The sequence below is a fragment of the Rattus norvegicus genome, chromosome 6, assembly GCF_036323735.1.
Source record: "Rattus norvegicus strain BN/NHsdMcwi chromosome 6, GRCr8, whole genome shotgun sequence".
Classification (NCBI taxonomy): domain Eukaryota; kingdom Metazoa; phylum Chordata; class Mammalia; order Rodentia; family Muridae; genus Rattus; species Rattus norvegicus.
Genome location: NC_086024.1, coordinates 101,799,876 through 101,815,329, shown reverse-complemented (window position 1 = coordinate 101,815,329; position 15,454 = coordinate 101,799,876). Strand labels below are relative to the sequence as shown.

General features: G+C 36.8%; 1 protein-coding gene across 4 annotated transcripts in view; it reads right to left on the bottom strand.

Annotated features, from left to right (window-relative positions):
- The window catches only part of Fut8 (fucosyltransferase 8), a 227,431-nt gene that overhangs the window by 94,455 nt on the left and 117,522 nt on the right, over positions 1 to 15,454 (bottom strand). For 3 of the 4 annotated variants that reach the window (NM_001002289.2, NM_001412189.1, XM_063262247.1), the window contains exons 5-6: positions 6,174 to 6,289; positions 5,902 to 6,064 (exon numbers count right to left, since the gene is read on the bottom strand). In NM_001002289.2, coding sequence (NP_001002289.2) covers positions 5,902 to 6,064; positions 6,174 to 6,289 — 279 coding nt within the window. Of the gene's footprint in view, positions 1 to 4,955; positions 5,057 to 5,632; positions 5,634 to 5,901; positions 6,065 to 6,173; positions 6,290 to 15,454 lie in introns of all 4 variants that reach the window. The other variant, XM_039112660.2, reaches the window with a different exon arrangement.

Here is a 15,454-nt window from a genome sequence, read left to right as displayed (position 1 = left end):
TTCTTTTTGTTACACTCATTTATTTGGAGCAGCATAACTGTACATGTGGTAGTCAGACGACAGCTTGTAGGAACTGGTTCTCTCCTTCCACCAGGTGGGTCCCAGGTATCGAACCCAGGCAGAAAGTACTTTGCTAGATACACCTAGGCTCTCTTGCCATTGCCCATCCTTATAATTTTCTGTGTACTGCATGGCTTATTCCAATGACCGATAAGACCAAATACTGTCAATATTCCATTACCTCGAAGGACAGCCTAAAAAGCCCAGTTCTACAGGTCAAAGAGGTTTTGCAAAATCTGGCATACAATTGTCAGTAATTATTTCATTGATCAGATGATTTCTTTTCTAAACCTCTTTTCTACCCACTTTTGACAGCTATTGAAAAAAGCCAATTGTGGTGAGAATTTTGGTTTCTTTAAAAATCCAGTTATGTGAGTATGTTTTTGTTTTAATCCCAGGCGTGGAGGAAGAGGCTGCTTCACAGCAGGTGATTATGATTTGCCTCGTGCATCAGCAGGTGTAGGATTTTTGCTAGCTGCAGATAGTTTAACTTTGGGGACTCTGGAGAGGTCCAAAGGGTCTTGTGGCAGCTGCTACTCCCCTGCTGCTGGTTCCTGATGCTGCATTTGCTTTTGCACTTGCTGGATTGCTGGTTTGCTATTGCTGGATTATTAGATATTCTGACAATGGAGACTGGAATTGCCCATACATACTGGACATAGCCTAAAGACGTCTTTGTCCCTTTCCCCTCTAACCTTCTTTCTCTCCTACCTAGTGCTAGGGGGCTGGAAAGGATTGAGGAGGAATAACAGGTGGGAGGGTGGTTACTATAAGAACCTAATAAAATAGCTAAAAAAGAAAAATGCCGACAGTCAATTTGGACTGTGTTGTTCTGTGTGCAGCTGGGGCAGTACAGAACTTCAGTTCCACTGCGTGACTGCTGAAGCTCACCACTTCCTCAAGGCAGCCTATGCAACCACTGAGGCCAAGGATGAACCCACAAGTGAATTATCAAGAAACTCTCAGGAAACCAAAAATAAAGAAATGGAATTAGATTACTAATCACAATATATAAAAGCCGTGATCCAATACATTTGCAGGTAAATTCTGTATGCAATGCCAATCTTTCATAAAACTAAAGAAATGAGAATTTTTCAGACTCATTTGAAAAGGTCAGTATTACTGTCATACCAAAGCCAAGGAAGGACACTACAGGTAAAGATTATAAGAGAGCACCCCTGTCGCTTTTATATACAGTAGCCTTCAATAAATACGAGCAAACCAAATTCACTTTAAAAGAACCAGTGGGTCCATAGAGGCAAAGCAGGACTGAGATAAAAGACGCTCACCCTCTATACCTTTTTTGAACATGATTTTGTAGCCACAGCCAGACAAATTAAATAAGGAAACGCAATAATAAATCCAAATCAGAAGTTAGACTGTTTCTGTTTGGACTTGAAATGATCATACATACAAAAACTCTAAAGGCGTCACCAAAACTTTGGTGGTACTAATAAAAATATTAGATAAAGCTGAAGGGGACAAAGCCAGCATACAAAGATTACATGCTACGCAGCAGCAAACGACCCCTTAAGGAAATTAAACAACCCCATTTACAATGGTATAAAAAATGGGAATAACTTCAGAGAGGTAAAGACTAGTGCACTGATCTATAAAACCATAAAACACCAATTAAAAATACACATGATGCAAATGAAAAGATACCCTATGTGCATAGAGTAGAAGAATGAATATTGCTATAGGGTCCATACTGTACAAACTGATCATACTGTACAAACTGATCTACAGACTCAATGTCATCTCTATAAAAATTCCTACGTCACCGTTTAAAGAACCAGGTAAGGTACTCTTAAAATTATTTTTGGAACTGAAAAGACTGCTATCAAATAAAATCATCTTAGGAAAAAAGAACAAACTTAAAATTATCACATTTCCTGACCCCAAACTATGGTTCTATAATAAACATAGCAGTATGATACCTGTTTATAAGTATAATTATTTTCTAATTTTAATAGTTTTCTAATTATATATCAAATAAAGGTAATAATTAAAATATGTAAGGTACTCACAACAAAGTAAACAACCCAACTGAAAATAGAAAAAAGAATTAAATAAACAGTGTTTCAAACAAAACATAAATGGCCAAAAGGTACCTGAAAAGTTGCTTAAATCACTACCCGTCAGAGAAATGCAAACTAAAATTATGATGTATTTTCTCACACTTGTTAGGATACTTATTATAAAAAAGACAAGAGAGAGTAAAGAATGATGTATATCTAGTCCCAGTACCTGGGTGACTAATGCAAGAGAGGTCAACCTGAGCTACTTAGAGAAGCCCTGTTGTAAGCAGAACAAACAAGCAAACAAGAACAGAGGGGAGAAGAGAAGAGGGGGCAGAGAGGGAGAGAAAGGCTAGAAAAGCAAGGAAAATAAGTACTGGAGAGATTGAAGAAAAAGGGAACCATGGTAATAGTCTTGGGAATATAAATTGGTGAAAACATTTAAAAATATAACTACCAAACAATATTCAATCTCATTTGTTAGTAAATATCCAAAAGAAATGAAATCAATATCTTGAATCACACTAGCATTATTCATAGTAGCTATTCTACAGCAACAATCTAAGTGTCCCTTAACTGATGACTGGATAAAAACACACACACACACACACACACACACACAGACACATACACACACATACACACAGACACATACATACACACACAGACACACATACACATACACACACATACACACAGACACATACATACACACACATACACACACACACATACACATATACAGACACACACAGACACACATACATACACACACACATACAGACACACACATACACACAGACACACACACATATACACACACACAGACACACAGACACATACACACACATACACATATACAGACACACACAGACACACAGACACACAGACACACAGACACACACATACACACACGACAGTAAATCCATAAAAAGGAAAGGTAAAGAAGACGTGAAGTTTGGAGCAGAATCTCTTAGGGGAATCAGGGGGAGAAGATGGGGGTTGGAGATGAGAAATGGGGGATAGATACAATCAAATTTCATTATACAGATTTATGTGAAACTGTCAATGAATTGTTTTAAAAAGAAAAGAAATCATGCCATTTCTGGCATCAGGGATAAATCTGTAGGATATTATGTGAAATGAGCCAGCAAGAGGAAAACAAACAGTGTAATGTGCTTACTCAGGGACAGAACTTCAATGAGCATGTGCCTCGGGTTAGAAAGTAGGAGATGCAAAGGCACCGTCGGTTGGCACATACGTTCAGCTGAGAGGTGAAATAAGCTGTGTCACATACTGGCATAAGTAGTAATGCTTACTGTTTGCTTGATACTGGTAAGTGCTTGGTACATGTTATGACCAAACACATATTCACACACATACATGTGAATGGTGTGGAAAAGAGTATGTCCACTCATTTAACTGTGGTCATCATTACACTCTATGTGTGCATATCAAACAAATTATAAAAAGTGTACAACTTATATATTCCCACTTTGGGTTTTGGCAGTCGGATCCAAGGCCTAGCACTTCTAAGGAAGCACTCTACCACTCAGCTATGGCCACAACTCATCGTATATCAGCAAATTATACTACAGTAAAGCCCCTACGTGTTTTCCCCCTGACTACTGACTGTGAACAAAAGAGTAAGAGTTTCACAGAGAAATGTAAATGAGAAATTGATATATTGACACTGATTTTTCAGAAAAGACAAGTCTGTTAATAGTTTGGAAACAACTTATATACCGTATTTTGAACTACTGTAAAAATACAATAGATAATAAGTACACCATAAATGAAGATATAAATAAAAGAGGAAATCAGATTTAATATATATAAAAACTCTTGGTGATATTCTATGAATATTCTAATATTCTGTGAATCTAAAGCTATTTTAAAAAGTCTAAAAATAATAAAAATGGGGATTTTTGTGGCATAAAAAGCCCAGTAGAGTTACCCACAGAAGTCCATTTTACTTCTTAGACTTTGAGAAATCAAATATGGACAGTGTGACCATATTTTCTATAAGATACAAATCCTTCCTATTTGTATATTTCCTACTTTGAAGGCTATTTCTCTAGTGTGTTGCTGTGTTTGCTCATTATGTTAATTATTACATTCTAACCGGTTTTCCAGGGATTAAACTAGTACCCCTGTTTTCTCCTAGATTCATTTTACTCTCCTCTAAGACAATATAAGGAAAGGACTTGTGTGCTTATACTTCACATTTTGTTTTCAATGAAATATCATTATTTAATATACACTAAATGGCAATTCAGAACTTACTATAATTTTTTTAAAGTTCAACTACCAAAAAAAATGTAATGATGATTTACAGACATTTATCATGGGCGTATTTCATGTACTCATTTTTACTTTATACATGTAATTAGAAAAGCATATGCACAAATTATACTTACAAAATAATTATAAATTATTTTATTTACAAAACTCTGAGATTTAATTCTTCAACAAGTAATTTAACCAAATCATTTGAGTAAACATTTCACCAGAAGTCAATATTCAAACTGTTTGTATACCACATAATCTATTTATGTCAAATCCTGTCTAAATTTTTCTATAAAACTGTAATAAGCAAAACACACAACCACAAAGGCCTGTTTACTAGAAGCTTGGAGCAGAGATTCAGCTTCAGGGTAGAAGCCTACTAAAGACTTGGCCTAATGGTTTAACTATGCGCTTACTGTCAGCCTAGTTTGGAGCATAACAATTCCACAACCTTTAAATCTATACACCAATACTGCCAAAATCATTCTAATACACTGAGACTTTATATGTAATTTTACTTAAAACAGGAGAGCAATCTTTCAAAATCCCTGTAATATTGCTGATGTTTATATGTCACTCTCTTGTTTGTATGGGATAATTAATTTCCTCTTCACAGCAGTAGGCAGTACTAACGCAATCATTTTTCTTTCATTGTTCACTAATGAAACAGTATTTCCCATGAGAATCTCACTGAGGACATAGGCTCTAAATATAATAAGCCAAAGGAAGTTTCACTTTATTTAGAACCATTCTCATGTACATTTTATCTACATGAACACTAACACCAAAATGTTTTCTTTTCTATGGATAATAAATGCTTATCACTAGAAATGTGTAAATAGGACAAACAAATTTTGGCAAAAATAATTTTAAGAGTGCCTTATCTGGTTCTTTAAACAGTGACATAGGAATTTTTATAGAGATGACACTGAATCTGTAGCTCACTTTGTACAGCATGGACCTTATAGCAATATTAATTCTTATACTCCATACACATAGGGTATCTTTTCATTTGCATCATTTGGTGTTTTATAGTTTTTTAGATATCAGGTACACCTCTCTAGAAAATAAACAGAACAATTGACAGAATATTACCCTTTATCCAAACCCTATTAACCTTTCATTAGAAACCCTTTAAAGGCGCTATTTCTAAGTTTGTAACATCTGGAAATTAGAAATATTAACTGCAGCCTTGGTTTGAATTCCATGTACTTTAATGAGAACCCACACACTCTACTTCAAATATCAGTTATTATAACAACTCTGACAGTAAGACACTTTCATATATCGTTAACTGTCACACTTTATGTGGTATGATTCTTAGGAATATACTTTGAATAATACTTTATTGTTATATAACTTGGCTCATCAACTGCAATTGGCAATTAATTATCTTTTGAGATATCAAATAGTCTACATTCTTAAACAGTACCACTTACCAATCTGCTCAGAAATTAGAAAAAGTCTCAATTTCTCATTTATAAATTATATCTTCATGGAAGCCCAAAGAAAGCATGTAGGGGCATATTACCTTTCATGGTGTCCTAAATCCAAAAGAATTTCATCTGCATGTCTTTGGAGTTCATTTCCTTCTAAATGCTTTAATTTCTTCAGTTCACTTTGTAGAAAAAACCAGAGCTCTTTAGCTCCATTTTCAATCCTCCTCCTTAAGATTTCATGATCCTTCCCCAGACCTGCAAAGAGAAAGTATGAATATTTCCAACATTTTGGTGAGAGGAATTTTCAATCATTTGTGCTAAAGTCAACATATGAAGATGGAGAAGAGTATGTACCACCACATACCATTTCTGGCTTGTTTCTTGTAATTTTCAATCTGTTCTTTGGCCTTAACAAGCTGTTCTTCTAAAACACGGACTCTTCCCGTAGCCGTCCCCTGGTCAATGGGGCCTTCTGGTATTCTGTATTCAGAGAGGAAGATGTGACTATGTATACTGTACAGCAAAACACATGTATACTTTTTATATGTTTATTAGTGTCTCTCCAGGTCATCAGGCATATCAAAAAGAGTTATAAAGTGACTTTCCAACTGTAGAGGATCAATCATAAGGACTGGCATGAGAATGACAGGACCAGAAATGAATCATGTAGTTGATATTTAAGTTCTACTGGGAGCTAAGAAATCTTTAGAGCTATTCCATAAAAACTTTCTCCTTATTTGGGGCATCACCTTTGGTGGCCAAATGACCATTTCATAGTGGTGCTAAAGATAACAAAAATGTGGGAGAAGGTGAAGTGACTTAAAGGGAGGAAACATGTAACTAAAGGGTCTCTGCAGAGGCACGAATGGCAAAGACAAAGCAATTCTGTATTAATCTGTATCAGGTCACATGGTTGTTTCGATCTGTAACTCCACAGCTGGCAATGGTCTTATAGGGAAGGGAAGATAAGAGGGGAAGAATAATACATTTAAAACATTGAGATCGTCTTCTTTATTTGTCTGAAACAAACATACAAACAAATAAGCAAACAAAATCATTCAGTAATACAAATTGTTGAAAAATAATACAGGAACTCTAGGATCTTTTGCTCATATCATCAACCTGTCTGTTCTTCTTTGCAAACTTGGCTAATTTCTAACGCTCTTGCTTTTAGCTGACTTTCATCAGTACTCTGTACTCCATTTTGTTATAAATATATAAGGAAAACCTTGGGGTAGGCTAAACAGTGATCTTCCAAAAATATCTACATCTTTATTTCTGGAATTTATAAATCTTACTTTATATGGAAAAAACCAACAACAACAACTTGGAATGTGTGATTAAGGACCCTGAGCCTGGGGGGCTGCACAGTGTGATGTAGGTGGGTGGTAAATGTGACCATGAGAATCCACAGGAAAGAGAGACATGGGGAGACGGCTACAGAACAGAGAAGGGCATACGGGCGCTCACTTGAAGATGCAGGAAGGATCTAGGCGTGAGAGCTGCTTCTATTTTGGAAACTGAAAGAGGAAACATTTTTCTCCTGGAGCTTCCCTATGAAATGTTGCCTCTAGACAGACACCTTGGTTCTAGCTCAGTGAAATCATTTCTGACTTCCAGCTTCCACAACCATCACAGGAAAGAAAAAAAAAGCCCGCTGTTTAAAGATAGCAACTCTCTGATATTTATCTCAACTCTCAGAGGAAACACACACATAGAGACACATATTCTTTCGCAAAATTGTAAATATTAAATAATGGGTTAATCCTTCTTCAAAAGTATAATTATTTACAAAATTTATCTATTTTAACATCATTGTCGTGTGTAGGAACTTAGTTTCTAAGTTACGTGTGGTGGAACCTAAATCAAGACAGTGAAACAAGCCTTTGGCACTGATGCGGTGGGACAGGATTTTCCTTTTTAATAAAAAGCAGCTTCTGTTGTGGTTTGCTCTGAAGTTACTGTATTTTGATGCTAATTCCACTGCCCCAAGGACAGCTGCCTAGTCAAGGACTCAGAACTCAGGTGACTTCACCAGAGCCACCTCCATTGAATTTGTAAAGTATTGGTGAGGGGCAGGTACAGGAGAGAAGGAGGCCTATCATTGGAGGAGAAGGAAGGATGGGTGGGAGAGAAGTTTGAAGGAAGAAGAGGAGACTGAGAGAGGGGAGACTGTCCGTGGCAGGACAAGATGGCAGGTGATGTTAAGATTCGGCTCTGTGTATTTACAGGTTGTTATTAATGTTCTCAAGGGATGGATAGTACCGGGCATTGTGTGTTTAAGTGGGCAATTATATCTTACCAATTGGATCTAAGATTATTGTGTTGTGTGTTCTTTTATGTGAGGGTTTGAGTGTAAGAAAGTGTGCGGCTGGGCTGTGTTTCCACCAAGATATCTAACAGATATCTGGGACACCCCGGTGCGGACCAGCGGGGTAAAAGACTTACATTTTTATTTTTATATTTTTACAACAACAAGCTTCTAAACATATTATAGAACTGAGGAGGCCAAATTAACTATTAGTTACCCGCACTGCACTTCAGAACGGATTTCGTGTTGTAATTATTGTTTTACATATAGTATAACTGTATTTGTACTTAGGTCTGTGCATGAAACTGTATTTATTAACATCAAATAGAAGCATTAAAATGACCGTCTTCCATACACATATCTTGACTAATGTATGAGTATCTACTATGTATATACACAAACAAGGCATGTACTGATGTGTAATTTCTGATAGCTGCTGATCCTCTTCTTTCAAAATGAGATGGTTCATTTCTTAGAAACCATTTAAAATGAAAAGAACAAAAATCCTTTTACCACGTGGGATCTATTATGGAGGCACTGTGCCATGGACAGTGATTTCTCTATCAGGTTATAACAGAGATAAAAAGAATTTCAAACAAAGAAAGATTATCTCTAGGCTCTCCTATCTCATTTCTTCCTAGACTGCTGGACAATACCAGGGACAAAATAAGACATAAAAAATAACATGCACTCTTTTCAGCAGATTTACATCAAGTACAAAATTCAATCAAATTCTAATGAATCAGAATGAAAGTAGTGATTTATATTACATTTTTATATGTAATTACATAATCCAACTGTGAATATACTATAAAGAAAAAGAAAAAAAGAAAGCAAAAAGACCATTCTTCCAAAACACTATCTATAATCGTCTATCAGTATGAACAGTAGGCTTAGGCTTGAGAATGGAATGTTCTCCTATCACATTCACTATATAAAAGATACATAGGACTTCTACTTTTTACCATGATTTTAAGAAACCAAATTACTATCCTGAGTGAAACTAATCAAAACTAAAAACTGTATGTGTATGTACATATACAAATAATATATCATATATTTCTTAAAATATATGCTCCAACTTACATCTCCACAGAATTTCCACACCAGAGTGCAGAGAAGGGGACAGACTGGTGGACCCTGGTGGATTCCATGAAGAAATGGAGCTAGAGTATAAAACTAAGATACACAGAGTCCAAATGGTAGAGAGAATTAATAGGGAGCTGAGCACAGAGACACTCAGAGACCTGCAGAAGCAATACTAGACAATAAGCATAGAACCAGTAACACGTGGAAGAAAGCATTGAACAAGGAAATTACTCAAGACTGGGAGGGAAACTCCCCAGAAAGATCAATGGAAGTGCTTGACAGTCATACACATTTATATAGGGCACGAAAGATAAAGCTCAGAAGGATATGGGATACATAGTGGGGAAAGGAGTCTGAGACTAACAGCTATTTTTATAGGCAAGAGCAAAAGATCCAACTATTTTCAAGTAATTAAATCCCAGGGGAAAGCTTAAGAATACTTGAACTGATACTGGCAGCCTGAGTCTGTAATCCCACTACAAGAGAGGTTGAGACAAGAGGACTTCAAATTAAAGGACAGCTCGGTCTACTCAGAGTAACCTCTTTGCCTCAAGAAAGAAAGATGGGAGGGGGAGGAAGGGGAGAATGGGGGAAGGGGAAGGGAAGGAAAAGGGAAAGGGAAAGGGAAAGGGAAAGGGAAAGGGAAAGGGAAAGGGAAAGGGAAAGGGAAGGAAAGGAGGGCTGAGTCTATTCAAGTGGTAAAATATTGGCAGCACATACAAGGTCTTCAGTTCAGTCCCCAGTACCACAAAAAGGAGGAAAGGAAATTAGGGGGAAAAAACCAACCAAACAAACAAACAAAAAACCCAAAAAAATCTTGTAAGACAACCCATAATGAAAAAATGAGAAAAACCAGTTAATCAAAACATAGTTAGCATATAAAAAAGTCACTTGAGGCTGGAAGTATATGTCAGTGGCATTTTTGAGGATCAAATTTGAGTCCTATAACTGAAACACACACACACACACACACACACACACACACACACACACACACACACACACACACATCAAACATATAAAAGAAATTTTTAAAGGGTCAATATAAGGACCAGAGCAATGGCAAGGACACAGGTTTGGTTCCCAGCACTCATGTGGCAATTTACAACAGTGCACAATTCCAAGACCAGAGGATCTAACACCCTCTTCTAATCTCCCAGGTCACCAGGCACATATATGATGCACAGACATAAATGTAAACAAAATACTCACTAATGAGACAGTATAAAAACATATATAAAAAATATAAGTAAGACCATAGTTGATTTACAGGGATGAAAACAGTCACAGAGAAAACAATGACTAGAATTTGTTGATTATATCTATTCCTTATAGCTTAAGGAACAAAAAATAGGACAAATAAAGTACTAATTAGAAATAGAGAATTAGACAAAAAGCAACAAAAACAAAAAGCTGCCAGAAATAGAGAATTAACAAAAATCAGAGAAGATATCAACAAAATAGAAATTGTAAAAAAGCGATAGGGAAAAATCCATGACTCTAAGAGAAATGGTTTGTCAGAAAAATCAATATATGGACATTTTTTTTTCCAAATGGGCCTCAAAGTAAATACTTTCAATTTTTCAAGGCTTCACATGAAGCCAAAGCTATACACAGATACATATCTAACATTTAAAACACAACAACCATTTAAAATATAAAATTATTCCTAGCTTGTGGCTTATCAAAAAGATATGGCTGGTAGAATTGGAGTCTAAAGGTTTTGTTTGACAACACCTACTCTGGATAGACTAATCAAGAGACAGGGAAACTCTCAGTTTAATGTATAAAGCCAATATGGCCCCCAATATCAAGAGCATGGAAAGATATCTTATGAGTTCTAAATATGTTCTGCACATTTCAATAGCTATGGATATGGAAACATCCTAATCTGGCAGCCTATTGGCGATTATTAAATTTGTTTCCACAGGCACTTATTTAATGTCTATCCTCCTGGCTTTACCAAATCCTGTCAGGGCACTACTCTATACCTGGCAGCTGACAAGTTCTCTAATGCATAACAGCTTCTTCATAAATATTCCTGGAATAAGGATAGTAACGAATGCTTATGATCATAGCTAGTAGGAAGAAAGGGTGGTGGTGATGGCAGTGAAAAATAAAAACTGTCATTGAGCATCCAAACATCACTGAGATGAAAACACAGCTTTTGTAAAATTGAAATTAGAATACTCAGTAATCCATTACTACAAACTCCAAATGACATACATTTATTTATAAGCTCAGGCTCTTCATTACAAAAACAGGAAAGGAGAAGGAAGGGGAGAAGAAAGGAGGGGAGGGGGAAGGGAAGGGGAAAGGGAGGGGGAAGAAAGAGGGAAGAGGAGGAGAAGGAAAGGAAGGGAGGGAAGGGAAGCCCAGGATACAGGTTATTGTGAGGAATTTAGACAACTATTCTAGGCTGACTTGGTTAAAATAAGTATCCAATATTGTTTCCGCTATTAAATTACCATTCTTTAAAAATCTATAGAGTTTTTTATTTTTTTTAAAGAAGTTCTCTGTGTCACAACCTTTGCCAATAATACCTTGTTTTCTTCATGTACTCTACAGCCAATCTTTAATCTGGATTTTAACGCAGATTCTGAATCTTGTCAGAACTTATATACTAAGCATCCAGATAAACTATTAGTAGAAAGCTCTTACAATGGATGGCAGCAAGTGGCTTTATATTTGTATTAAGTGGCTTTCTTAAGAAGTGTAATTATGGGGTTGGGGATTTAGCTCAGTGGTAGAGCGCTTGCCTAGGAAGCGCAAGGCCCTGGGTTCGGTCCCCAGCTCCGAAAAAAAGAACCAAAAAAAAAAAAAAAAAAAAAAGAAGTGTAATTACATTGCTTGTCAGCTGTTTTCACTCCATTGAAAATCTTTTAAAGAATAATGACGACAACACAATAAACTGCCTGAGAAGTAGCATATTTGGAATAAAATGTTGAAAGGAGACTCAAATACTGAAAGACAGAGTATCTTTGGACATGCAGACCAAAATGATTCTTGCACCTCCAAATATAGACTTCCTACAGCACAAGTTTTAAGTCTTCTACATGACATAAGCTCACACCATGAGTAAGGACTTAAGAATATTTTCCAAAATTCTCATAACCAAATCGGGAAACACAGTCCTAAAGAAGGAGCTGTTGTTTCCTTAGAGAACACGGATTTTTCAGGCATGCTTCAAGAGAAAGGAAGAGAGTTGTGATGAAGAGTGTGAATGGGGATAAGAAGGTTCGAAACAGTGATGCTGGTGAGTTAAGGATGCTTCCTCTCCCTCACCTTCTGCAGAGCATTACCAATATGCCTGCTCTGGAGTAGACGCCATATCCTAACATCATTTTCCTTCATTACTACTTTAGCACAGATGACTGAATCTTTTTGCTTTCTTGTTTTTTGTAAGGTTGGAAACTGGCCTCCAACAAAACATGCTTTATGTTTAAAAGCTAATTTCAAAATTTCCCTCTAAACCACTAAGATATTTATAAATTTGCCTTCATTATTTGACTATGGAAACAAAACATTATTTTTTCCAGAAGAAAAGTAGAGACTAGGGAGAGGGTACGAAAGAAAAAAGGGAGGGAATGATCAAGGCATGGAGTAAGACTGGAGGGATGGTTTACTGGTAATTAGCTTGCCTCCTATCCATGAAGCCCTGAAATCAAACAAACTGTCCCACACATCACCACATCACCACAACCACCACCAACAGCACCACCACAACAACAAAACTAACCAAAGCTAAATAAATTAGTCCAGATTTAAGCAAATACATTTATATTCTTCTCACAAATCAAAGGAATATATAAATGTATGTACACAGATGTACAAAAAACTTCCAGTGTGTACATTTATACAGATTTCAATTACTGGAATCTTTTTAATGTAGGGCAGAGAACATTAGCCTAGCTCAATACTTACCACAGCAAACTGGCTAAACTTACAAAGCAGACACTTGAAACATCTCCTTAATCTACTTTTTTGTCTGTTCTATTCCCAGTAGTAAAAACAATATAGTAAGAGTAGCTATTATGTATTGTACTCCAATTCAGTTCAAAGCACTGATTAGCATTTAATATACATTATTTCATCTAGAGTATATATATGCATATATAATTTATAACTGCATCTAAATTAACAGTAATATTGAAAAGTAAAATACATTGTAAGTTATGAACACTGAGGTTCAGGTTAAGTAAATTTGTTTGTGGTTCTAAAGCTAGTAATTGAAACAGCTAGAACTTTAAATAACTTTTCTTAACCTTCTTTCTTGTTAGAAGAATTAAAATACATAAAGAACAAATTCAAGTGAGACAACATGAGTTATAAATACCACATTAAAAATGTTCACCTGATTTAGTTGTTAATATTGGGAAGTTCTGCTAGAGCCAATTATCCTTGGTGTTTCAATAGAGAAGCATTCAGAAGACCCAGGCCCCCAAACTATGCAACCCTAAAAGAACAACAATAGCAACCAACCAGAGCTCCCAGGGACTAAACCACCACCCAAAGAGTACACATGAACTGTGAGTACAAAGAATACTATGGCTCCAGCTACATATGTAGCAAAGAATGGTGTTGTTGGGACCCTTTGTCCTGCCAAGGCTGGACATTCTCTCCCCATGGACTAAGGCTGGTCTTCAATAACAACAATAATGACAGAAAGCCCACATACACATGGAAGCTGAACAATGCTCTACTCAATGACAACTTGGTCAAAAAAGAAATAAAGAACAAAATTAAATATTTTTTTAGAATTTAATGGAAGTGAAGGCACAACATACCCAAACCTATGGGACACAGTGTTAGCAGTGGTAAGAGCAAAACTCACAGCTCTGAGTGCCTCCAAAGGGAAACTTGAGAGAGCATACACTAGCAGCTTGACAGCACATCTAAAAGCTCTAGAACAAAAAGAAGCAAATATACCCAAGAGGAGTAGAGGACAGGAAATAATCAAACTAAGGGCTGAAATCAACCAAATAGAAAGAAAAAACTATACAAAGAATCAACAAAACCAGGAGCTGGTTCTTTGAGAAAAATCAACAAGATAGAGAAACCCTTGGCCAGACCAACCAGAGGGCACAGAGACCGTATCCAAATTAACAAAATCAGAAATGAAAAGGGAGAGAGGTATAACAACAGTTACTGAGGAAATTAAAACAATTATCAGGAGATAATTCCAACATATAAGAAGGACACATGTCCCACTATGTTCATAGCAGCCTTATTTGTAACAGCCAGAAGATGGAAAAAACACAGATGTCCTTCAACAGAGGAATGGATACAGAAAATGTGGTACATTTACACAATGGAATACTACTCAGCTATTAAAAACAATGAAACTATATGAAATTCTAAGGCAAATGGATGGAACTAGAAAGTATCATCCTGAGTGAGGTAACCCAGTCACAAAAGAACACCCATGGTATACACTCACTGATAAGTGGTTATTAGCCCAAAAGCTTGAAATACCTAAGAAAAATCCACAGATCATTTGACGCTCAAGAAGAAGGAAGACCAAAATGTGGATGTTTCATTCCTTGTTAGAAGGGGGAATAAAATACTCATGGGAGGAAATACAAGGACAAAGAGTGGAGCAGGGACTGAAGGAAAGGTCATCCAGAGACTTCCCCACCTGGGGATCCATCCCATATGCAGCCACCAAACCCAGTCACTATTGCTGATACCAAAAAGTGCTTGCTGACAGGAGCCTGATATGGGTGTCCCCCAAGAGTCTCTGCCGGAGCCCTACTGATACAGATGAGGATGGTTGCAGCCAACCATTGGACTGACCAAGGGGACCCCCAATAGAGGAACCAGAGAAAAGTCTGAAGGAGCTGAAGGGGTTTGCAACCTCATAGGAAGAATAACAATATCAACCAACCAGACTCCCCAGAGCTCCTAGGGATTAAACCACCAACTAATGAGTACACATGGAGGGACCCAGGGCTCCAGCTGCATATGTAGCAGACAATGGCATTATCCAGCATAAATTGGAGAAAAAGGCCTTGGTCCTGTGAAGACTCATTTCCCCAATGTAGGGAAATGCCAGGGCATTGAGGTTGGAGAGGGTGGGTCGGAGTGACAGCATCCTCATGGAAGCAGGGGTAGTGGGTAGGGGTAGACGGTAGGGAGTATGGGATAACATTTGGAATGTAAATACATAAAATATCCAAGAAAATAATTTTTAAAAAACGTTCATGTCATAAAGAAAGAGAGCCCTGAGAAGAATTTAACCGTTA